Source organism: Miniopterus schreibersii, assembly GCF_964146895.1.
Source record: "Miniopterus schreibersii genome assembly, chromosome: 21".
NCBI classification, from domain to species: Eukaryota; Metazoa; Chordata; class Mammalia; order Chiroptera; family Miniopteridae; genus Miniopterus; species Miniopterus schreibersii.
In genome coordinates this window covers 9,774,297-9,799,575 of record NC_138123.1, presented here as the reverse complement: position 1 = coordinate 9,799,575, position 25,279 = coordinate 9,774,297, and the positions used below count along the sequence as shown (strand labels likewise).

At 51.3% G+C, this 25,279-nt stretch overlaps 2 protein-coding genes across 8 annotated transcripts in view; one reads left to right on the top strand and one right to left on the bottom strand.

The window, feature by feature from the left end:
• SDCCAG8 (SHH signaling and ciliogenesis regulator SDCCAG8) overlaps positions 1–16,433 on the top strand; it is a 157,210-nt gene extending 140,777 nt beyond the window's left edge. For 3 of the 6 annotated variants that reach the window (XM_081123962.1, XM_081123964.1, XM_081123960.1), the window contains 2 exons: positions 4,500–4,626; positions 14,667–15,015. In XM_081123962.1, the coding sequence (XP_080980088.1) occupies positions 4,500–4,626; positions 14,667–14,696 (157 nt within the window). In that variant the 3' untranslated portion in view covers positions 14,697–15,015. Of the gene's footprint in view, positions 1–4,499; positions 4,627–14,666; positions 15,016–15,044 lie in introns of those variants that run through there. The other 3 variants (XM_081123963.1, XM_081123961.1, XR_013997863.1) reach the window with 3 other exon arrangements.
• Positions 16,434–16,565: 132 nt separating this feature from the next.
• AKT3 (AKT serine/threonine kinase 3) overlaps positions 16,566–25,279 on the bottom strand; it is a 139,322-nt gene continuing 130,608 nt past the window's right edge. For both annotated transcript variants that reach the window (XM_081123965.1, XM_081123966.1), the window contains 2 exons: positions 24,281–24,383; positions 16,566–20,066 (listed from right to left, as the gene is read on the bottom strand). In XM_081123965.1, the coding sequence (XP_080980091.1) occupies positions 19,981–20,066; positions 24,281–24,383 (189 nt within the window). In that variant the 3' untranslated portion in view covers positions 16,566–19,980. The remainder of the gene's footprint in view (positions 20,067–24,280; positions 24,384–25,279) is intronic.

Genomic DNA, 25,279 nt, shown 5'->3' with positions numbered 1-25,279 from the left:
AATAGGGTGGATTTGGGCAAAGGAAGCTTAATCGGCAAACCAGCCATTGAAACCTCCTTGATTTTCTAAGTGAGGGTAACTGGTGGGACCGTGTTCCCGATTCCTGAGCACATGGCTGCTTCGTGCTGATTCTGCGTGACCACATCAATGAGCTGGAGTTACGTAAAGTGCAGCAACCATTCTTGAGTATTGGAACAAAGTATACAACTTGAAATTAATACAGCTTAGTCACCACGATTAATTACCTGGAGCAGCAATTAGACTAATTGGGTTTTCAGAGTTCAACTTGGACAAACTAGGTGTGTTGTGATGAAGTAGCTGTTGGCATTTGAAGGCAGGAGCAGTAAGTTTCTGTAAAGTCACAGTATTGAAGTTTGCAGCTGAAAGGGGACTTGCTGATCTTCTAGCCCAGAGGCTGGCAAACTTGTTCTCTAAAGGGTCAAATGACAAATATGTTAGATTCTGGCCAGATGGTCTCTGTTGCAGCTACTCGAGTCCAGAAGCCGTTGTCGATGACGCTCAGCGAGCTGTTTCAATGGGATTTTATTTAGGGGCACTGAAGGTTGCATTTCATAGACTATCCACGTCACAGAATATTAATTCTGTGCCCCAACCAGGGCTGGGGATCCAGCCTGCAACCCGGATACATGCCCTTGACAGGGAATTGAACCCAAGACCCTTCGGCGTGCAGGCCGACACTCCAGCCACTGAGCCACACCAGCCAGGGCAGTTCGCTCGTTCTGATCCACTTATCCAGCATGATCTAAATGTCAGGCACCTTGCTAAGTGCTGGGGGTGGAGAGCTCAACAAGAGCCCGTTCCTGTCCTTAAGAAAGTCATAGTCAGTGGGACAGGCAGACAGCAGTGCCTGCAGTGAGTGTGGACGGGAGCACGGTGGGCTGTGGAGAGGGTCAGAAGGTACAGGGGAGTGATCTACAGAACCAGAAGGCTGGGGGATGTGGTGGAAAGGGAGCAGGCCAGGGGGACTGGGAGACAGGTGACGGGTTCCCCCACCCATGCAAGAGGGACGCTGAGGGAGGAGCCTGCCATTGTGGCTTGGTAATGTCTACCCTTCTAGTTGCCTGAGCTTGGCAAAGTAACTGCTCTGGGCCTTGTTTTTCTCTTGCAAGAAATGATGCAGGTGATAATAATGCAGACAATACCTGCCGCTCAGCATTGTTAGAAAGATTTAATTAGTTAATGAACGTAAATGCTTTCGATGCTCCCTGCCCCGTGTAAATGGCTCAGTAAATGTTAGGGCATAACACTAGGAATAGCGGAGAACTGAGTGCATACTTTACAGTCAAAATATTTGCACCTTTTAAATCCATATGTTGGTTGAAAAATGTTCTTCATTTCCATGAGGCGGCCTCCTCTCCCAGGGAAACTGTGGCCTGAGCACTTTGAGAACATAACTCAGAAGAGGAAGAAAAGACCTTTACTGTAGCCAGAGTGGCCGAAGGAAGAGGCTCTGGTCTGAAGCCATTTTAGGACACAAGACATTTTACCACTACCAAAAACATATATATATGTATGTATGTGTATATATATATATATAATATATATATACATACACACACACATCTCCACAGTCGACTGTTGAAGCTCCCAAGTGAAATTGTTGAGTGAAACTAAACACTAATCAAAAACATGTATGCGTGAGGGCCCTGGCTAGGTGTCTGTTGGTTGGAGCAGTGTCCTGTACACCGAAGGGTTGCCGGTTTGATTCTTGCTCAGGGCACATGCCTAGGTTTTGGGTTTGATCTCCGGTTGGGGTGCATACGGGACGGAACTCATCGATGTTTCTCTCACATCAGTGTTCCCCTCCCTTAAATCAATAAAAAAATATGAGGATTGAAAAACACACACAAATATGCATAAGGACGTTGGCCACCCTTGGGGGAACAGGGTCTGGCCCAGAGACAAGTCTATAGGGAGTGGCCCGGCGGTCCTGGTACCAGGCCCACAAGTGCTCATTTGATGATTATGCCTCATAACTCATCTGTACGCTGCATATATTTTGTATGTATCACATACAGCATGAAATAATTTAAATCCATGTATTCACTTGCTTTCACAGTGTGCATAGCAGATGAGTGTCTGAAGCATGGGACCAGGGCTGGCTGCTTGCGCGGCTCTGCTCTGCATGAGAGATCGGCCCCAGCCCACTGGCTCTACAAAGTCGCTTCGTATTTCTGCGCTGGCTCCATCCTGTCTTGAAGTCTTGCATGTTTTAAAAAGATGCTGGTTCTGGTCACGCCCGCGGGCGCGGTGAAGGCTGCTGGTGGCCGGTGGAGATGGGTGCGGGTCCCCGCGGGGACCGTCGCCAGCCCGGGCAGCTGCTCAGGAGCCCTGGTGACCGCTCTGCCAGCAGGGGCGCAGCTGGTCTCCCAGGAGACCCCCAGTTCCGCCCAGTCGTGCGCCGCGGGCCTGAGGGAAACGGACCTGTGGTCAGCGTGGTGAGCCCGCCCGGGTGCAGAGGGGCCTGGGGGTGTCCGCGCTGGGCTCGCTGAGCCGGGCGAGGGCGGGGGAGCACCAGGGCCGTCGTGGGAAGGGATGGGCTTGGGCCCCGGGCGCCTGGCCTGCCCTCAGCGCCCCTGGGCGCCGCGACAGCCCCGGCACGGCCCGGGCCCCTGGGAGCCCCGCCGGTCAGGGGAGACAGACGCGGGCCTGGGGAGCAGGCCCCGGGGACCGCGCTCGGGGCCTGAGGGTTGCGCCCCGCGCGGAGCGGGGCCTGCGCGGGGTTGGCAGGCTGCGGGGCGCCCCTCGGCCCGACGCCCTCGGGCGGCTGCGCTCAGGACACTTGTCCCCACCGGGCAGTGACGGGGCGGGGTAGGGCGGCCCCCCCAAAGCCGCGATGCCCTGGCCTCGCCGGAGGAAACGCGGCGTCTCGGCGAGGGCAGAGGAAGGGGGACGGGAACGGGGACCCTCATTGACCGCCATTGACCCAGGAGCAGGAGGGCGCCCCGGGATGGAAACCCTGCTGTGGGGTTCTGGGGGGCTCACGGGGGGGGGCGGGCAGGCCCCGACGGCAGCCCAGGCTCGGGGTGAGGGAGCCCCTGAGCCGGGCCCTGAGCACGTGAGCAGCCAGGACGCGGGGAGCAGGGACCGAGTTCCCGCCTCGTGCCGCCCCCCCAGAGGCGGCCAGTGGGCGGGGCGGGCTGTGGGCGTGGTCAGCCTGGCCCCGAGGGGCGCGAGCATGCGCTGTGCCGAGGGCCGCCCTCCAGCGAGCATGCGCTGTGCTGCCCTCCACCCTCCGGCGAGCATGCGCTGTGCTGCCCTCCACCCTCCGGCGAGCATGCGCTGTGCCGCCGGCCGCCCTCCGCGCCTCCACTCGGGAGTGCGGGGCGGCCCGTTAGGTTCCCCGGGAGCGGGTCTGGCCCCGAGGCCTGGGCCGAGCCTTCTGAAGGCCCTTGCCCAGCGCTGCCCGGTGCCGCCCGGCTGCGAGCGGGGGGACTGGACGGTCACTGGGGCGGGTTCGGTCCACGTGCAGTTAACCAGCGAGCGGGTAACGAGCCGCGGCCCGCGGCAGGTGGATCCCGGTCCCCTCTACCTGCGCCGGTAAGTAAGGCTTCCTGGGGACAGCCAGGCCTCCTTTTTCAGTAGGGCACCCAAGTGGCGCACCCTCGAGGTGGTGGCAACACTGGGAAACGCTTAGCTGTGCTGAGCCCCCAAGGCCTGCGGGGAGCCCGGAGCAGGCGGCCTCAGGCCGGTGTCCGGCGCCTGGAGTTTGAAATGCATCCTGAGCTTTAAAAAAAAAAAAAAAAATCCCCTTTTTGTGAAAATACAGGTTAATTTCACTGCGGGTGCTTTGGGCGGGTGAGGGCCGTGAGGAAGGGCGTGTGGCAGCCACAGTCCCCCAGCAGTCGTCTAGCTCCCTGCTCGGCTCTGAATTTAACCCAAAGCCCCGTCGCCCCGGCGCTGCTGGCTGCGCAGGAAGCGGCTGTGGACAAACGAGCGTAATCGCCTGAGTGAATTAGCAAGTCTGGAGAGGGAGCCCATCAGCAGAATGACAGATTTAAGATCTTTAAAGACATCTGGTCAGCGATGCCGGGGCGCGTGATTGACTGAGTGGTTAATAATGGAAACCCCTTAGCCCAGTGTTTCCTGTGCTCCTCGCCGCTGCCCCAGCCAGGCTGGCGTCTGCTCCAGACACTGCCCGCTGACAACGGAGGCGTTCAGGCCCCTCACCTTCCAGCTCCGAGTTTGAGGTTTCAGGTTTTTCTACTTATCCAACGCATCCGTGTGTTTGCTAATCATGAAGTCTGATTAGCACTTGGTGCAATTCCATTAAACTTTCCAAATGGGTTCATGAGGGCCGCTGCTGGCCGAGGCCTCACACCTCAGGGTCACTCACAGCTCGAGTTCGCTGTCGGGCGGCCCCTCACATACACAAGCGTGGGACACGCTGACAGGGCTGAAGTCGGCCATTGCGCCCCCCACCCCACCCACGGGGTTCTCAGGACCCGTGTCTGATTCTACGGTGGTTTTCTCTCCAGGCTAAAGCAGCTGGACAAGCACAGCCAGGCCACGGCCCAGCAACTGGTTCAGTTGCTCAGCAAGCAGAACAAGCTCCTGCTGCAGAGACAGACCCTGTCGGAGGAGGTGGAGCGGCTGAGATCCCAGGTACATGTGCCCACCCATCAGAGAACACGTGGCGGTCTGCACGTGGCTCTTTGGTTCCTATTTCGCAGCTGCATCTTAACAGTGATCACATGGCTCGGCTAATAGGCTAGGAGGGAGAACCTGAAGACTGTGTTGGGCACAGTGGGAGACATAGGAGCATGTGGGACACGGGCCCATCCTCTTTAGGGAGCTGAAGTGTGTGCAGGAGCCCAGGCCCAAGAATGCAGGAGCCACACCTTGTGCTGAGTGGCCCCAGGCAGCTGCCTCTGCCAGGGCTATAGGAGGCCAGACAGAGGGTTGTGGTGGTCAGGAGGCTGCTGGTGTCAGCTCTGAAGGGCCCCTGGAGGACCTGCACAGGCTGAACGGGTTGAGGAAGGGGCACTCCCAGTTAGGGGAGTCATTATGAATGGAATGCATGAATCTTGTCCTAAATTACCTGACTGATCATTGAGCTAAGATTTTGAGGGGTTATAAAGCCCTACATAAAGCCATTTTTAAACAAACAAAAAGTTTACTAAAGGAAAGATAGATGCAGGAAAAGAATAACTTGCTTCATATGTCCCCAAAAGAGAGAGAAAACCAGGGGGACAAGGGCAACGTGCTCAACAACAAAGAGAGCTAAGTTGTTGAGTGTTAGGGTTTGGGCTGGTGAAGTGGGCTGTGAAAGATTTCACAACTAAAAGATGCAGAGAGAAAGTTTCTTTTACTTCCCCGGAGAAGGGAAAGGGCCTGTGCATTGCGGATCAATACAAGGGCAAGAAACAAAAGGGCCAGCCTGCTTTTAAGCAGGTACGTTGCTAGGCGACAAGGAAGGGCGGGGCTTGGGTTGTCTTGAAGTTAAGTGGATACCAGAGGTTGTCTTGAAAAGTTATACTTTGTTTGCTTCCCAGGAGACTGCCTCCTGAAGATGTCCTAGGGAGGTGTCTTATCAGTATTTTTCCCAGGCCTGTAAAACATACTTGGAGCAAAAGTTATGAAGAGTTCGAAATAGGCTTGTTGGAAGGGGCGTGGGGGGGGGGGGGACTGCCTGCTAACTAGATAACTAGAGACTCCTTGGTGGGAATTATCCCAGAGTTGTGAAAACAGCTGGGAAGAGGGGGAGGCGAGAATGTAGCCTTGAGGGTAGCTAATCTCACCTGCAATTTGAACAGAGGGCCTGTTTGAACCAGAGTAGCTAACAATCTTGGGGCTTAATTACCAGGTGCTTCTCATAAATTGAGGAACGCCACAGCACAGAAAAAGAGAGGCCTTTTTTTTTGTCCATACATTGAGTGCCTGCAGAGGGCCGGGCAGGCAGTGCAACTTGTGTAACATGCAGTAACTCCCTTTTCCTGGCAGGGTTTATTATTACCATTTTATAGGTAGGGAAGCTGAGGCTCGAACAAGCATATACAGCTAGCAATTAGGGACACTGACATGGAGCCTAAGCCTGACTCCATGGCCCAAGTTTTCCCTGTTCAGGTGAGATCTGGGGCCACGGGCAGGAATAGCGTAGGAGAGAAAGTGTGTGCAGGTGAGTTGGGAGCACAGAATGAAACCTGTTTTTCTGAATTGCCTCTCGGAGCTTTCTTCCCCAGCCAGCAGTTTGTTAGGGTAATGAGGTGGCCCATTGGCTCGTCGTGGCTGCAGCCTTTAATTCAGATTGCACCCAGGTGCTGCGCGAGCACCCGGGGATGTCACATCCATGCTCGGAATGATTCATGGGAAGATGCATCTGGAAAGGATGGGAAATTGCCTCTCATTGCCCTTTCAAAATGACCATGTGTGGAATTGGTATCTGGGAGCCACTGTCCTCTGAGTGATTTTTCCCGCTCAGCCCACCCGATCCCTCTGCAAAGTAGTCATTTGTTCCATAGATAATAGTGAACAACCCTAACCCCCCCACACACATACACCATGCCAGTCACCGAACTGAGGCCTGGGGACAAGGACACCTGTGTGTCCCCAGTGCCTCAGGCTGCTCATGGCAGGCATGAGGAGTCCTGCTCAGAGTCTGAGCCACAGACCACACTCCGCAGTCATCTGAGATGTTCGTAAGGAAATAAACACAGCCCCGGCCCCATGGCTCAGTTGGTTGGAGCATTGTCCGTACAGCAGAAGATTTCGGGTTTGATCCCTGGTTGGGGCGCATAAGGGCCGCAGCTTATGGATGGTTCTCACATTGATGTTTGTTCCTCTCTCTAAAATCAATAAACATATCCTCTGATGCCCCCTCCTCCCTCCTCCTCCTGAGATGTGCTCGGCGTCTTCCTGCCTATCTGTCTGAGCCCCGGATGGTGGTGGCCAAAGGTGAGGACACTGGGTCTTGAGGCAGGTGGCTGGCTCCTGCCTGATGTGGGGAGGGACTGGGACTCGGGGCGTGAGTGAGTCTTTCGGCCTCTCCGAGCCAGGAGCTAATTAAGAAGCAGATTGTGGGGTGTCTTCTCTATGTGGCGGTTCCCTCTCCATTCTGGATCATTATCACGTGGGGTGTGCCTTTCAGCTCCCCATCTGCCTGCCTACTTCCACTCAGATCTCACCCTGGACCAGCAACGTTTAGAAACCTGTTCCAGGTCTTTACAAATCTGTTAATTGCCAAATGGAGTACTTAAAGAAAAAACCCCAAACCTCAAAAAATCCTCAGAGAAATGAGCAAGTCTTTCTTCCCATGCCCGAAGCCCACGAATGATTTCACCATCCTGAGCTCTCTGGTACTGGCCAGCCTGGCGCGTCTCTAAAGGGGCCTTTCAGATGCACACGTCATGTGTAGAGTTATTTAGAAATGAACATGACAAAAAAAGTTTGGTAGAGGAGCTGTGGGCTTTCAGCAGCAGATACTGGTGTTCGGAGAGGAGGCAGGGACCCAGCTTTACCAGCTCTCTGCTGAATATCTAATCCAAAGATCTGCTCTTCCCATCCGAGGGTGGGCTGTGCCTACTTTGGCCATGGAATAAACTTGAATTGTGAGCCGAGCTCCCAGAGAGCCCTTGAAGGGAGTGAGGCTGCTGCTCGCCCCAAGTATTTCGGGGGACATGGCCCTCTGAGGGTTCTGGCATGATCAGCTACACTCCCTGCTTTCCTGGCCATCTCTGGTTTCCTGGCTCATCTCTGGTTTAGGGAAGTTTTAGCTAAAGGCTTCCATTTTCTCAGTCTGGATGATTAAGCGCAATCACTTAATTTTGGATTGTCAAACTCTGAAAATCTCTGTCCACTAATACTCAAAAGAGAGTGCGTATTTTCTGGCCTGGGCAGCTGCTCTGAGCTGAGTCACATCCCCTGATTTGTTCCCCTGTACCCAGCCCTGTGCCCTGAAGCAGATGACAGGCTCGGGGCTGGCCTGTGGCCTCCGACCGGAAACATCTCATCTGTTTAAAAGGCTTTATTATTCTAAATTGTTTCTGCTTAGTTCTGAAATGTGCACAACAACACGTCTGGCAGTGGGAGCTGGGCAGAGTCCTAGCTGTGTGGCAGTGACATTTTTTGGCCATGAGAACTCCCATCTTGCAATGGGGAGTGAGTCAGTGGGTCCAGGTGGGCCGGCCCGGGGGCTGACCCATGGCCATGGCTCAGGGCGCTGCCCACTGAGCTCCAGGCTTCTTTACTGACTTCTTAGTTTCGTTCTGACCGAAAACAATGGCTTTATTAACCTCCTGCCTCACTCAGGGCAGGAGGGACCTCTAGAAAATGGCTTTTAAAATGTCACAAGATGCTCACTGGTCCTTGTGGAGAAACAGGGCCACGGCAGCCCAGCCTTGCCCTGACCACCACCCTCTGCCTCTCTCTCCAGGTCCAGTGAGTGTCTCTGGGAGGGGGCTCGTCAGTAGCTGGGAGGCAGGTCCAGTGGGGGGGGGGACCTGGTGTCGGTTGAGGAACTGGGGGCCCAGGGGATTTTCGGCGAGGCCTGACAGCTGGGAGCCGGGTCAGGGGTCTGCGACCCAGCGCCTGGGGGCTCTCACATCTGTCCAGGAAGAGGGGTGCCAGCTGGTGAGGAAATTAGACTCTTTCATGGGGAAAGTGGCATCTGAGATGGAAGACAATGGGTGGTGTCTGTCCACCTAGGGGGCTATCTTATAGGTCAAGACTGTTTTATATGTGTATGTATTTATTTGGTGATGGATATGATTTCGGCTGATTGGAGTTTTCTAATAGCAGTCACCCCAACGGTGTTTGGTTCCGTCATCTGTTCTGTTGGGGATGGTTCCTTTTTAGTCCCTTCAGATGACTCTCTTACAGTTGCAAAACCAGCATCTGAAACCGACTTATCCGTGATTAATCAGCTGGCCCCATGACTTCCGAGCATTCTTGGCAGTGAACTTAAGTTCTAATTTGATTTAAACTTGTGCGAGGATCCAGCAGCCATATGTGATTATATTCAAAATCATGGACATGATCTCGTTCCACCAAAGGACTGGTGGAATAGAGCTGGAAAACCAGCAGCGGAAGCAGAGACCCAGGAGATGGTGCAGGGAAACAGGCCCATTTGTGACCTGAAGCGAAAGGCGAGGCTCAGGTGCTGCCCACGGGGCTGGGTCAGCTGCAGGGAGGCGCCTGCACTGTGACTCCTGCAAGTCCCTGAGCTGGGACTCAGGTGTTCGCAGGGTTGCAGGTCCTTCTCAAGGGACCCTGCCCAGCTGATGCGGGAGCCCCTGTGAAGTTAGCTACCTGCAGGACAAGTGGTGCTTGAAGCAAAAAGCAAATACGTGGAATAAAAGAAATTAAAAACCTCCTCCGGAACCAAGATTTTTTTTGGAAAGAATTCTAAATAGATGAAAACAAACAATTTGATTTCAACCAAATTGTTTTTTTGTTTTTATCCCGATTTTCACTCGAATTGTCAGTCTCAAAAATAAACACTGATACATTCCCAGAAAATATTTTTCAAATAAAAACTGACTCTGTTAAAGTTTGCCCTGATTCTTTCAAAACTGTGTACAAGACACTGTCAACCGAAGTGACTTGCATGTTTTTTTTAAAATACACTTGAACATATGCAGCTCAAATGTCACTAACTCCCCGCTGCCTGAGTGTTTGCAAAGATGACATGAGACCCCTCGCACTGTGTTCCTAACATAAGGGTCTCAGGACCCCGGAGAAACTTGCCCCAGCAACTCAAATAGCATGGTCTAACTTTGTTTTTTTGTGTGTGTGTTTTTTTTAACTGAAGGCCCTGTATATAATTATTATTGAGCAGCTTCATTTAAGCCAAACTTGCTCTCTTGTTAACAGTTCACTTTGTCCAAGAGAATAATCTCCAATAAGACTCGTGGAAGAAAAAGAAATTGAAATTTCTATCGCTTCGGATACATTTGCTCCACTTATTGCTTCCGAGTCAGACACTGCATTCTGCAATATATATTCACAATCAAGATTTTAAAGGGAGCTAAATATTTTAATCCAATTAGACAAGTGAACAAAACACTGAATATTGCATGCAGTGGAGATAGATAAGCGGTTCTTGCCTTTAAAAGACTGTAATTCCGTCACATTGCAACCCCAAATGTCAATGTTGTCTTCATTCTTAACGCTTTCCCATGCGAGGCAGCCAGAGGCGCCGCTCTCTGCTGTTGGCGACACTGTCTGTCCTTTGGGAATTCTTCAACTCTATTTACCATGGAAACGTGGTTCATGTAAAACACAGACACCTGCGCGTGTGCAGAGGGTGTCTCGTGACTTCGGGGAATCCGTGGAGCTGAAAGACCAGACCTGGACCCCGCGAGTCGCAGGGGGAACCCCGGGTTTGAGTGAGCTCTGAGGAGAGGGGAGAGAGCAAAGCAGATGCCAGGCCCCGGGGCTGCGTGTCCTCTGACTGACCCCTCCCTTCTGGGTACAGGTCCCCTGCCTCCCCCCACGCTCCAGCCCTAAGTCCTGTCCCAAGATGCTGTTTCCCAGAAAGCCAAGGAGTCGGCTCCCACCTTCTCTGCAAGGAAGGCTTTACTGCCTGTCCCCTCTTGGGTCACTGGCTTCCACAGTTCTTTTCCCCTCCTGGAGCCCAGAGCAGCGCAGCCAGGGCCCTTCATTGTCACTGCCCAGTGGCAGCTGGGGGAGGGGGCGGGATGAGCTGGGGCCTCGGTGACCTTGCTGTGAACTCCTGCCCCGCTCTGCAGCTGGCAACAGCCAGATTCCCAGAAAGGCTGTGCCCAGCCGGAGGGGGTGAGGGGCCCAGCCAGAGTTTCTTGGTCACTTGCCTGGGGAGTGGGGGTGGGAGCAGGACTCCACTGACCCGGAGTCTCTGCCCTGGGCCCTGTGCTGGGTGGGGAGCCACTGCTGTCATAGGTCAGCGCTCACATCTGGAGCCACCTTTCCACAAAGCTGTGCAGAGGGCTGGGAGGGCACCTCCCCTGAGCAGATCGGTGCTGCCCCGGGTTCCCTCAGCGCGTTGGTTTATTTTTTAAAATCCTCACTCAAGGATATTTTCCCATTGCTTTTAGATAGAGTGGAAGTGGAAGGGAGGGAGGGAGAGAAACATCGATGTGCAAGAGACAGCTAATGCCATAGCAGGTCGCTACAGCATTAACGAGCCTGGACTCTGAAGTACAGCAGCGTAGGTCCAAATCTCAGCTCTGCACCACTCGGATCAATCTTTTAGCTTCTGGTTTAAAAAACTTTCTGGTTTTAAAGAACAACAGAACCAGCTTCTTTTACAAGGGAGCCCCTGCATTACCCCGTGCCTGGCAGAGATGCTGCAAAGCCCGCGCCTTGGCACTGCGATCTCTGTGTGGATAAGTCGTTTAACATCTCTTTTGTACAGATAGAAAAATAAGTCCCAAAGAGGCGAGGTGAACAGAACTGAGACATCAATGGGCAGGAAACAACTCTCTAGAGAGACTGGTGTTCATTCCCTGGGCCCAGCAAGGCTGGATGGGAGGGGACGGGTGTCCACCCCACGGTAAGGCGGCTTCTCTGCGCCCCGCAGCGCAGGGAGCTAGGCCTGGCTGGGCCCTGGGACTGTAGGGTAAGCCACAGTGAGGGTGGGGCTGGAGCTTTCCCCAGCTCGGTCAACCCTGGGCAAGCTTTGAAATGCCCTCGATGGAGGTTGGGGGAGGGATCGGCCCTCCGGTCATAAATAGATGCTTTCTTGCCAGAGGCCCAAGGGCAGGACCATGTTTGACCTGGCCACACAGAGACCGATGAGCAAGGTGGGGAGCAGGAAACGGGATTCCATCTGCAGGGGCTGCTGAGAGGCTGGGGTGACTAGTACCCCGCAGTGAGGTCACTTGGGGAACAACTGAGGTCATCCAGAGAGACTCATTTCTTAAACTGTGGATTTAAAGTCAAACTTCAGAAATACTTTGGATACAAAAGGCAGGGCTTGTGGAGAGAAGGCTCTGATAGGATTAAGAAAATGCACAGCAACAGCGGGCTCGCCGATGGGACCATTGGTGACATCTGTGGACAATATTTTGGAAGAGCCGCTGCCAGGGTGCCCTGTGGGCCCCCCTCTAACCTGGAGGGCAGCCAATGACAACTGCAGATGTGGCCTCACCACCCAGGAGGCCACAGCCAGGGGCCTTGGTGACAGGTTGAGAGGCAGGAGGAAGGGGGGATGGTGGCTCAGGACTGAGGCCACAGTTGAAATGACTGAGGTCGCACTGGCACCTGCGTCCTTGGCTCCTGCACAGCCAGACGGATCGCTGTGGAGCGGATGGAGGAACAACTTTCTGGAAATAAGCGTGACTAATGTCCCCAGGAGGTGATGGCAGGGAAGCCGGAGTTGGGCAGTAACTGAGGCTTCTCTATGTGGCCGCTGCAGGATGGGGGAGCACTGAGAAATGTTCTAAAGATTCAGCAGACTGAGGGCAACACGAGTGATGCGTTCAGCAGACAAAACAAGGGGTGACGGGGTCATTCATTCAGTCAAGTGTTCACTAAACTCACCATGGGCCGGGCACTTGTAGGCACTGGGGACGAGCACTGGACAGTGAGTACTGTAATATACAGTGAGGGTAGGGTGAGTGCAGGGCTTTACACCAAAGAAAACAGTCTTGAAGTGATAGCTGACTTGCTACAAGTCGGGGAGGGGGGGATTGGGGTGACTCCTGCTTGGGCCCACAGGAGCTGGGGGGGCGGTCCCTGGCTCCAGTGGAGCCGTCTGCGTACCATGTGCCAGCAGGGAACGGGATCGGTGGATGGTGAATTACTGGATGGCCCTGGAGCCCATGCCAGGACTCGCTGTGAGAAATCATTTCCTGGACCTTGGTTTAAAGGAAAACCCTGCCATCAGTTCTACTTTGCTTTTAGGTCTTGACCACTATCCTGAACTGCATGTTATGGGTGCGTTAGAATTTTCATTTGAAATGTGCCTGTTGTGGTTTATGGGCATCCTTTCCAAGACATCCTTGTCTTTCAAATTAGACAGGAAACCACTGTCTCCAGAGCACCCTGGTGAGCAGGCAGCCTTCAGAGTGTGGAGGGGAGTCATTCAAGACTAGTTCCCAGAACCGCACTGGGCCAGGCCAATCAAGGCCGGAAGGCAGAGTGGCTCTAGATGGAGACCCTGTGCTTTGAGGGTCACACATCAAGCTCCTGGCAGCCTCTGTGCTGAGTATTACACCTAGGACAGAAGGGGACCCTTTCTGCCATGGCAGGGCACTGGGGACTCCCTGCGGCCCAGTTAGGGAGGGCCAGAGAACAGAAGCCCCCTGTGGGCTCCAAGGAAGAGGGTCCACCCACCTCTGGGCCCACCCTCAGCCCTCACAGGGCTGCATGTGTATTATCATAATTGCCCTGCGTGGAAACCATTCTACTCAGACTCCTGATCAGTGCCCCCCACACACTGGGCAACCCCTGTGAAATGTAAGCATTATCTTTTCTCATTTTTGAAGTCAGCAGACTGATTTCCATGGCTCTCTCTCGCATGAATCCTGGCTTGCATGAAATGCATTGCCCTGGCTTGGAAATCCTCAACAAGTAATCAGGGCTTAAATTGCGTTTACAAGCGCCCTCCCCTTCTGATTCTGACTCAGGAAACCTGCACTGGGAGGTGCAGAGGCCCCTCATCTCTCGATGACTCCCTGCTAGACAGAGACCAGGCCGGCCCAGGGCTCTATGTCGTGTCCTGATTTATCTGCAGGAGTAAAAACTGGGATTGACAGGATATCTTCTGAGCTCTCCGTCCAGCCCCCATCATCTCAGGGACTTGACGCTCCAGAGAGCAAGGCCTGTGTCTTACCCAGCTTCCCACATGCCGGAGAAACGCTTTATGGAATGTTACAGTTTCCCGTGGTTTCTGACACCACCTTAGTGGTTTGAACTAATGTGGGCGTCCTATCAGCCAGGCAGGCAGCAGGATTCAGTCTCTGACCTGTGACTCCCCAACCCAACCTTCATGAGCCAGTTTGGAAACATTTACACCTGATTAAAACTAAGAGACCCTCGGGCACGAAATTCCCTCTCCCAGCACATGGGAGGTGGTTTCCAGGTGAAAATGCCTTTCCATACGTTACAGTAAGTTGTCTGCAGCTAAACTGTCATTTCCCCCGAGATTTCTTAGGGACACTTGTCCTGCATCCTGGGTTTACTCACTGTAAAGTCTGAGCAGTTCTCAGTAACTGGATTCTGGCACGAATCAGCATCTCCTTTCCTGGGTGCTCTGGCCACAGCCTATCATCAGAACTGCTCTTATTTTAAGAGAGAAACGTCTGGAATACAGGTGGTTTTCATATTTAAAGCATTAAAAAATAGGCCCTGGCCAGGTAGCTCAGTTGGTTAGAGCATCGTCCTGATAGGCCAAGGTTGCGGGTTCGATCCCCAGTCAGGGCACATGCAAGAATCAGCCAATGATGCATCAGTAAGTGGAACAACAAACTGATGTTTCTCTCCCCTCCTTCCTCTCTCTAAAATCAATAAAAATGAAAAAAAACACCTTATATTCTTATTCGACAAGGGCTTTGACCTGTGGTAAAGGTGAGAAATAGACTTTTCACAGAGCTTATGACAAACTATATTTTCAGCAAACGAAATTTTTTTCTCCAAAAACTTAGAGGAGTTAACCGGCGAGAAGACAAATCACATTGAAGGCCATAATCTATTTAAACTTACTTTATTATCTTTTATTTTTCCAGTTACCCAGCATGCCACAATCTGATTGCTGACCTGGATGAAACAGACTGAAATAAGTAAGTGATTTACAAAGAGTTATTTACATTCATCTGATTTGTACGTCATATGCCACAATGCACCACGGCCTCCCGTGGACACGGCCTCAGACCGCGGGGCTGCGTCGTCGTAGCCACATGTGGGTCTCAGCGGTCCCTGCGCGATGGGCGGGCGGAAGCTGAAGTCGGCCAGAGATGAGACCTCCCGGTGCAGGTTTTCGGAAATGGCTTGAAGTTGCTGTATTTTTGAGTCTGCTCATTTGTATGCTATGGTACACACATGAATTGCAATAAACGAACTTTTTTGCAAGACTTGAACTGTAATGTTTACTTTCTACCTCGTAGTGATGAACCAAACACACCAAAAAGGCACATGTTTTTAACTAGGCCAACGGGCACTGAGGACCACTTTCTCCCTGCTGATTCTCTGCCTCCGTGCGATCTCCACAGCATCCGTCACCTCTGCCTTCCTGCAGCAGCCCGCAAGACCCCGCTAACTGTCACCCTGCTCATGTTTGCACAACGGGAGACACCAGGAGCACCAAGCACCCTCCTCTCCACTCTGCTCCCAACAGACAGGCCTCTCTGGCTGGGCGGCGTCAGGGTCCTTCTTCAAGATGCAGAATTTGAGAGGAGCCTAGAAACGTACAACATTCCTTAGTTGTCTCCAGTCTCTGCACACAGATCGTTATTTCAGTTTCAGATGGTATTTCAACTATACACAGTTAAGCCCTCAAATGCTTTAAAGTAATAAGAATGGGCACTGAAATGTTGTGTTGTCTCCGAGGATCACCACGGACGCTACAGGCAGGGCTGCCGCTGGGACAAGGCCCTGGCCTCAGGCTGACCTCCCCGGCCAGCGACCTGCCACCGTCATCACTGTCACGGCCTCGCAGTCCGTGCAGCTGGGCTTGGGATGCGGTGGGATGATTTCCACGCGAGGACCGCTCGAGTGTCTCGGGCGTGGAAAGCTTCAAGCCTGCAAGAGCAGGACTTCTGTTCGGAGCCAGAAGTGTTTATTTCATCAGATGTGCTCGACATAAAGGCTGTTACATCAGGTATGTTAATCGCCCCTACCTCTGGCTTAGGAATACAGTAAATAAATTATACAATAGTCTAAAAATAGCACCTTTAAAGAATTATAGAGGTCACTTGATTTACGCTCCTGGACTGTCAACCCCAGTGGTTCTGAGAGGGGAGCATCCGTAGGGATGCCCTCGAATTTGGCGTGTGACATACAGATACATGCGTGACTAACTTTGGTCCCAAAGCCGTTCCTCCATCTGGCTGAGTCACGGGAGCAGAGCCAAGGTTCTACAAGAGGTTTATGAGGTAAATCAGCGAAAGGCCCCACCCAAAGTGACTCCGGGTAGATCAGGCTGCAGTCGGCCTCCCGACCCACCCACGGTCCACGTCCAAGTTTAACTTGCCATCGAGCTCTAAGCACAGATTCTCAGGAAGCGTGCAGAGCCGCGCGTCACCAGGAAGACATCACTGAAGAGCTACGAGCCTCACGGATCTGGGTCCAAGCCCTCTGGCCTGGACATGACCGGGCTCTTACACACCTCTAGGGACACCTCGCCCATCCCCGGCTTCACAGTAGGTCTGTCCTAAGCCCAGTGCCGGGAGCTCGGCGTCTCCCCTTTGGACATAGCCCTTCATCAAAGTTTGTACAACTGCACTATTGCCATTTTATTAAAACAATAAAATAATCCCACGTGTGTTCTGAGCTACAAGAAATTTACATATTTTCCTGTCACATTTTTACACAGGGTAGGTTAATACCAGGTGGAGCTATTAAAAAATCTTTTTTTGAGTTTTCTGAGAGTACAGAACCACGTCCAACAACAATAAACGGAGAAGTAGCAGATTGACACAGTGCTTTATTTAAGCTGTCTGTACGAAGGAAAGTAATGGGCACCCCTATCAGATACGTGTAAAAATACTAAGGATGTACAGTGTACAAAACAGTTTCTTGTAGTTAATTTCACATCCTCGTGGGTCATGTACTTAAGGAAAGAAACAGTTTTAGTATGACCAACAGTAATAGTAATACAGTTTCTTGGGTTCGTAGTTGCGTCTGCTTAAAATCCTTAACCAGGTGACTAGATCTTGCGCGGATCTAATGAAAGAACTAGCAAGGTCAGGAAATGTCACAAACTATAAAGCTACAGGGAGGTAATTCGATTACCAATTTAGAGGTTTTTTTCTTTTTTTATTTAAATAAATACTTTACATTTCATGCTTGCCTGTAATGCGCTACCAGGAGATTCTACCGGACACAGTACGAACAGTAGCAGCAAGTGTGGACACTGAGGTGTGGTAGAGACCCTGCAGTTAGGAAGGAAGGCCCTCGCTGTGTTCTCCGGGAGAGGCAAGTGCCCCGACAACAGTCAGCTCCAAGGAGCCAGAGATCGGGCGTGGGAGACGGGAAACAATACTGAGCGATGCTATGTAACCAGTGTGAAAAGCAAAGCTGTGAGCCGCCTGGCCAGCTCCACGCAGACGAGCCCACGCTCCCCCGAGGGAGCAGACTTCACGGCCACCAGGTCATGGTGGAGCCCGCGCCATCTGAACTGCACCCTGACAGACTGATTCCTGGGCTCAGGCCTCTCCTCGGCCAGCATCCCAACTACAGCCACGGGTGGATGACGCGAGGGAAGTGAGACTCTCCTCCGACACATTCCTGCCTCTGTGACGCCCCCGGGCCCGCTGACCGAGGTCTGAGAGCGAGGGGGGGGGGGGATTCTCAAAATCGAGGCCAAGAAAACACCGAGCGCGACCCTAAAGGAACCCTGGGGGGGGAAGAGTGACGGAGCCCAAGTGCTGGCTGGGGACTGAGGGCCAGCTAGCTGGGAGGAGCAGCCAGCCCGGGCCACTGTCAACGCTGCCATGAATCCTTAGGGCACGTCCTTGGGCCAAGGTCATGGAAATCACCTTAAGGTTTAGGAAAAAAAAACGGAAAACAAAAAGAAAGCTACCTCTGGATGTGCTTAGTGTATGGAGTCCTACCTCCCTACAGGAACCCCTGCTGCGGGCAGCCAGCCTCGGCTCTCCTCCGCCTCTCCCGTTTCTTTTTTATAAAATGAACGTGAGACAACTTACAAGACATACCTTCTAGTCTACTTCCTCGTCGATGCGAAACATTCAACACAATTCCAAGTGGGGGGAAAAAATAAAGTTGAGCAACATGTGGAAATAAGAGCGAACTACCACTTACTGTAACTTCCTACACAACGCTATGGATGAACTTCACTCAGGTAGGAATATGAAAAATTAGGATAAAACCTGTGTCTGAATATGTCTTAGCTGCCTTAGTAAAATGCCCTTTAACCCCCGCAGCCCAGCGGCCCGCCCACCGCCAGCAGTGGTTTTTGTCTGAGTCCACGCTTCCTGCGTCACGAGGCTAAGACGTCTGCGTGCATGATGCATCCTGCTCAGCAATCACTTGCTCTCACCAGTGCGGTCACAACTCTACATCACACTGTGGTCTTCCGTTTGGGAGCTGTTGGAGAGTTTAACTAAAATACGTCTCCATGATCACTCCACAGAGCCACCAGCCCCCCGCCTGCCGCGAGGAGGCCCCGGCCCCTGGGTTTCATAGGCTGCTTTGGAAAGTGTCAGCTCCTAGCACCAAAGGGTTTAATCTGAAGATCGTCATTAATGGAGAAGGTGAGGTTTGCAGCCATGTCCCCTTTCGGTGAGAAATGGAGCTCGGGGACATGAGTATATACAGAAAAAGGAAAGTTGGAGGTGTTCTTTTAGTTTTGTTTTGTTTCCCTGATGGCTTAATTCAGTGATAGATGTACCATGATCAGAATAAACACACTGGGGCCTTATCTTTTACTTCCTCCTTCGTAAATACTGGAGATGTGTTCATTCTGCCAAGTAGGTTCATCTATCATTCAGGTCTCCACTGTGTTCGTTTCACCGTGTTGCCAGGCGTCATGACATCTCAATTCTCAAACGAGCAAACGCCCATTTGTTTCATTAACCCCTTGGCGTGGGTACTTGGGGATGTTCTCGTTTTTAGCACCAAGGGGTCAGAAGACAGCGTATCTTCTCCCAAAGCCAAATTCTAACCGGTATGTACAATTTCAGAGCCTCATCAAAATGTGTTCACAAAGGAGAAGCGTGCACCAATCTCGTCGGCGTGTACATTCCTTGCACGTGGGTCGGAACAAACTGCAGTACGTCTACTGTGTGTGAGCTGGAGCTGCATTTGCTAACACGACATACAGTTCTCATTACTAAAAATAAATACTACTGCAATATAAACAAAATCATAAAAGGACATTCAAAGTTTCAACATCCGAGAAAAAGCTAACTCACGCAGAACTGAAATGGGAAATGAAAACAAATACGGCGAACGCCCGTTTACCTCGGTGTACAGGTTTTGGTGAAAAGCAGGATTATACCTGTCTACATTCTGCAGCCATCGGAGGCAATAAATATTATCATGGAAAAAGGTTTCCAAGCACAGGGAAAAAACTGCTCTCCGATGCACGTCCTATTAGACCTTGAAACGACCTTGACTCAGCTGTGCATAGGCTTCCTTCCTTGTGGAGCAGTTCGTCTGCCCACCACTGCCTGTGACATCTAGACGTCCAAGGGGAACGCCAGGCTTCCTATGCAGGATCCGACAGGACTTCAAATACATATACTGAGATGGATACGCATCTCAATAGGTGTTCAGTCCTCGCAAATGCTCCCTCGGGCATTTCAGCCAGATCCTAGTGGAATATACCTACATACGCACGGATCTGACAGGCTCTCCTAAAATCTGCATGTGCACATCACCACCCTCCCACAACTGCTTGTTCTGGATTACAAACTAAATCGTCTTAGTCTAATTAGATTTGATTTAGCTTCTAGAAAGTTAAAAAATGTACCTAGAATCAGTGTATCTCACTTATCCTTCACTGTTAGGGGAGAAACAAGAACTGAATGGTCAGAAGATGACACTTGGTGCACAGATGAATCATGGTGGGCTCATGACTTCCCAAGATTGTAAAATTACCTCTTAAAGTTGCTATAATAGTAAGACAGTAGCAGCAACAGCATGAGACCTTAGACTGAGATACAATTTCATGCAAAAACAAAAAGTCGAGTGTATTTGCGTATATGTGTGTTCTCGGGTGGGTGAGAGGTGGCGAGGGGTGAAGACCTGGGGCCGGTCTGGGATGTCGAAGGCGCCCTGCTGTTGTGAGAGCGAGGACTGGTCTGGTGTCCAGGAGCCGTTCTCGGTGTAACTCGGTGGCGGTGAGGCAGCCCACGGGGCCTACTCGCGCCCGCTGGCCGAGTAGGAGAACTGCGGGAAGTGCGGCCGCCGCTCGTTGTCCACGCAGTCCATGCCGTCCTCATCATCTGCGGGCGGGAAACGGCTTTTAATCTTACACGGGCTTTAGGCAACACTGCTCTGCTCTACACGCTCTAACTTCATGAAGGTTAACGGCGGCAATAGCTCCTGGGGACCTGGGCTTGTCCATGAAACACAGCAACTAAACTTACTATGAAGAAATAATACTCTCAAGTCATCACCTTCAGGACACTAACATTCTGAGACTCAATAAACTGGAAAATAATTGAAGAAAAGATTTTTTTTTTCAATTAGAAGGAACAGACAATCTTAAGTAACCTTTAGTTTCATGACACTGAGGAGGTCACGACAACAGAGGTCAGTGACTCTGAGGCGCCTGAGCCCTCTCTGACCAACTGTCTTCAGACGCCTGTGTTTTTCCTTCGTGGTGCTTTAGGTGTGACTGCAAAGTAAAGCCCCGTATGATTCCACGTCATCTGAGTCCAGGAGCCCATGTTTAAGATTTTACATTTACTCTACATCTGATCCCTGCCTTCGCTCATTGCTCCCAGGTTTCCTACAATAAAACTTGAAACGGGAATGAAGAGAAAAAGGCAAAGAAGGAAAGACATCAGCACCTAAGGACTCGTTCACCAGGGAATGAACAGGGAGGAGAGACGGCGCCTGAAAGGTTAGAAATGAACCGATCTCCTCCCATCGGCGCTGACGACGAACGTCCCACCGTCAGGATGCTCCCCAAACCCACAACCTTCCCTGGGCCTCAGCTCTGTGCAGAGACCTTGCCACCCGCACCCGGGGCCCCCTGTCTGGGGGGGAGGCCCCCCCATTAAATCTCCTGCACTGGATCGAGAGCTGACCTGCAGTGAGTGAGGGGATCTTTCCAACACCCAACCTTCTATTCTTCAAGGAAAATCACCCCATTTCTTCCCATGCACGGGAGTACACGACCAACTCCCCCCATTTCCCAGCCTCTGCAGGCAGCGTCCTGGCTGCTCTTTTCCGGTCCTTCTCGTCTATGTTCTAACACAGAAGACTCCAGAAACGGATCGAGCTGCTAACTAAAATGTACTAGGAAACACCATGGCCCTGGGTGGGGCTCAGACTGGGGCTCAGGAAGTAGGTGTGGTCCTCCCTACAGACCACCGACCTCCCAGGGCCTCCCTCCCTTTAACGACACATTTCTCAGCAATACCGTGATTTAGGGACACCTCTCCTCCTGATTATCAAATGCTGGGCAGGCACCAAGCTAACCACGTGCATCTTGTAGATGAATTCCTTTCCCCGGTACTTTCCGCTCCACTGGAGACGTAGGAGCTGCAGACGGGGAATCTGCTGAGTCACAAAGTGTAAAACTCTCGAGAGAAAAGGCAGCTGAGATCCTAACGCTCCGATTCTGACATGTGCCAATCACATTTCAAAGAACCCATTTTCCCCACTAACAGCTTTGTTTTGCTGGGCGTGTCTCTGCACAGTAAACAAATTAAACGCATTTCTGAATGTAAAGAAACCTAAACCTTGTAGATAACCATGCGAGGGTCCCACACCCCGATCTTTAAATCTTTTGTGGGTGGGTGGTCAGAGTGAGGGGCTGTGGGCCTGGGAGGCGGTGACCAGGGCTCCCTGGGTCCTCGTGTTGCACAGGCAGGTGGGCTGCAGAAGGAGGGAGCTAGAAGCAAGTGACAGTGACAGGCAGCTACCTGCCCAGCCACGCCCGTCACACCCAGTCAAGGGCTATCCATACATTCCCGCTCTGAAAAGAGGTTCCTGGGAAACAATGGTGATAATGAACATGAACTAGGCTAAAAAAAACCCCAAACCACACACATCTGGAAAAAGAAAACAGAAGGCTCAGTCCACACCCCACCTGAGTCCCTGCCTCCCACAGCATCCGTGGCCTCATCATGGTCTTAGAACATTTCACAAACGTAATTCTATAGCAGTAAAAGCTACAAGATCTCAAAGAAATCCCCTCCTCTATGAGGACGGGAGACCAGCAATGCATGTAACACACTCCAAAATCTGCTCAATTAATTAGCACCAGGGAGGACGATCTGGCGTGTTACTGCAGCTGTTTGCAGAAAAGGAACATTCTGCCTTCCGAGCTGATTTGTTCTAAAAAAATAACTCCATTCTGTTTCATAAAAGCAAGGTGGTGAGTGGGAAGACAATCACTAGCTGATGGTACCGCTGTGGGCTTTTGTGAACAAAAACTGCTTCGGCGGCTAGAGCGGCGCTGGTTTCTCACCAGCACCGCTGCTCAGAGGTGAAGGAGGTTGTATGACGTGTAATCACAGCCCGAGGGTTCCCCGGCTCCCCTCTGATCTGTCTGCCAAAGGAACCCGGGAAACACACACCCAGGGGCCGTCAACACAGGCAGTGCCCTGGCCCCGGCAGAACCCGGGACTGCGGGTCAAGGCCGGTGTGAGCAGTTTGGCTTCACAGTGCGACGGGAACCGCTGGAGGGTTTTAAATGGGGGCGTGATGTGGCCTGGTTACAATTAGGGTTGCATCCAAATGACAAGGCCTAGCAAACCCTCTACGGTGGAAAGGGCTCTTGGGCCATCCAACAGCGCACTGGTGCTGCCCGCATTTCCAACAATTATTTCGGCACAGTCCATGCCGGGGCCAGGAAACTCTGCCAACTGTTTCTACTCAGTCCTCAGCTTGCCCCAACCCCGCTGGCTTTCTAACACTGCCTTCACCATGTAGAGAGTCTAAGGTTCCAGCAATGAGAAGTGGGAGCCACCGCCCGACCACTGGTGACAGGCCACGAGTGGTACTTCCGACGACTGCTGTTCCACAGCTTAACCTGGGCAGCGGCCGGGCTGCGGAGTCCAGCCTGCCCATGGCTGACACTAACCCTGGGGCTTTGGGAAGCTCAATTTTTCTCTGGGTTTCAATTTCTTCCCTTTGAAAATAAACGTTAAGAGGTTCTTAATCCCATGCAAGTTTAAAGAAAGAGCGCATAAGCACACAGAATTATATTTTTCATTTCAGTGTGTTCAGCTCCTTGCTGTTGGGCTGTGGGCCCCAGATGAAAAACTCTTGGCCTAAATGACAAGCGACTGAGTTTGCCACTCAATGCTATAATCCAGCGATTTTCAACCCACGGTGAGCCTCGAGAATTTTGAAAACAGGCAACATCTGACTCGTCACAGTCAGGGGCACTGGCCCGTTTCTAACTGTCAAGTTAAAAAATGACAACAGCCAACACAACAATAACTGTCCAGTGTGAATGAATCAAGATTATACTTTTTTTTGGTCAGATCAGCAAAAATATATATATGTATATTTTTTGGTGTGCTGCAGAATTCCAGCGATTAGTTTGTGTGCCATGAGGTGAAAAGGTGGCAAATCGCTGCTGTCATCTACTGACTGCGTCCGTGGTTGGCACAGCCCTGTGCTTCAGTCTTGCCCCTCCCGGACTCGGGCACGTTAGCACTGCCACCTGCTCTGCCTTTTGGAAGGAGAGGGAGAAAAGAAACGCAGGAAAGGATGCGAAAGGAAGGAAAGGGGGAGGAAAGCCGACAAGATGTTGCTGTGTGAGCCGCCAGATGTGGGCTTGAAGAGACCTTGTAGCTACTCAGTTTCACCCTCATTTCTAAACTGATGACGCGCAGACCTTTGTCAGCACGCGAGTGTTTATAAGCGACACTTGCTAACCTCTGCTTTCGTCAAGCCCACTGTTTAAGGTGCTTATCAAAGTGTGGGACTCACTCGTGGACGTGGAATGCTGCTGAGTGGTACATAAATGTATAGATTTAACAGATAGGTAATCTAATTTATATGCATCAAAGATTACTGGCAAACTAAATGATGTCTTCACAGATGTTCTTGCTTAAGACAAAGGGAAGTAAAAAAAAGCATAATTCAATTAAAAGTGAATTTTAAACCTAGTCCGTGGGAGACCGAAATTAGGAAAATTCTGAAGGACAGACGTGAGTGGGAAACGTGGGACGTCTCCATTTCAGATTCCTTTTAGTTGATGTCAAGAGAAGCTTCTGGAGAACAGTAGGGAAGGCTAATTAGTCTGTAATTCAGTCTATAGTTCTGTTTACACTTTTTCCATATGTAACTTTTCCTACCCGAAAACAGTTCTCTCTCAGCTCCCTCTCTTCATATTTCCACATGGCAATTAACTCGACTCTTAGCTGGAATGAAGTCAGTCACTGGAATTTGAGCTTGAAAATATCTAACAAAAAAATGACTGTTTTCTTCTATCATATTAGAGTGGTATGAGTTGCCTCCTACATTTACTTACATTTTTCAGGTGGTGTTATTGTAATAGTCTGAGCTGTAAATTCTTCATCAAAATATCTGGTATCTGTCTCTGATGTTACTTGAGGCTTAAAAGGAGGTACAAGCTGTAAAAAGAAAGAAAAAAGACTGTTCACAGATTTCAATTTAGGAAAATCAATTTTAGGATAAAATTGGAGAGCCAGTAACTAACAAGAGTGCAAGAGACTGGACAGCCAAGTCACCGGGAAGGTGCACGAGGCCTCCCGGTCACGCCTGGCGCAGAGCAGTAGGGAGGTGGTGGTTCTGGGCACAGTTTGAGGGACTGTGTGAAAACGAACACGCGAGAACCAAAGAATGGGGTGGGGAGAGGTTCCTGAAAAGTCTGTCCTGGAGAGCATGACGCTACGTAAGGAAAGCCAGTCAGAGAAAGGCAAATACCGTAGGATTTCACTTACATGTGGAATCCAGTGAACAAAATAAACTAACAAAACAGAAACAGGCTCACAGAGACAGAGAACAGACCGACAGCTGTCAGAAGGGGGTGGGGGGTTGCGTGAGAAGGTGAAGGGGGTTTCTTCTGGAAGGCTTTACATCTAGGACTAAGATCCATTTTGAGTTAAATTTGTATATGCTATAAATTCTCTCGTTTTCTTTTTAAAAAGGATGCCCAGTTGTTTTAGCACCGTTTGTGGATCTGAACTATCTTTGCACTTTTATTGAAAGGCAATTAACCACATAGAGGGTCTACTTCCAGACTCCCTATTGTGCTGCACTGAGCTCGCCACCCATCCTTATGGGCAAATAAAGGTGTCACTTGTGCATCACAAACTGACTACTGTGAGTTAATAACAAGTGTTCTGGGATCAGACAGTGGTGGCGGCTGCCCAACTCTGAATCTACGAAAACCCACTGAAAAAAACTCAACTGCTTACCATGCTGAATAAATTTCAAGATGTGTTTTGGGGTCAAAATTACCAATAAAACTGTGCTAAGGCCTGGCCAGCATGGCTCAGCGGTTGAG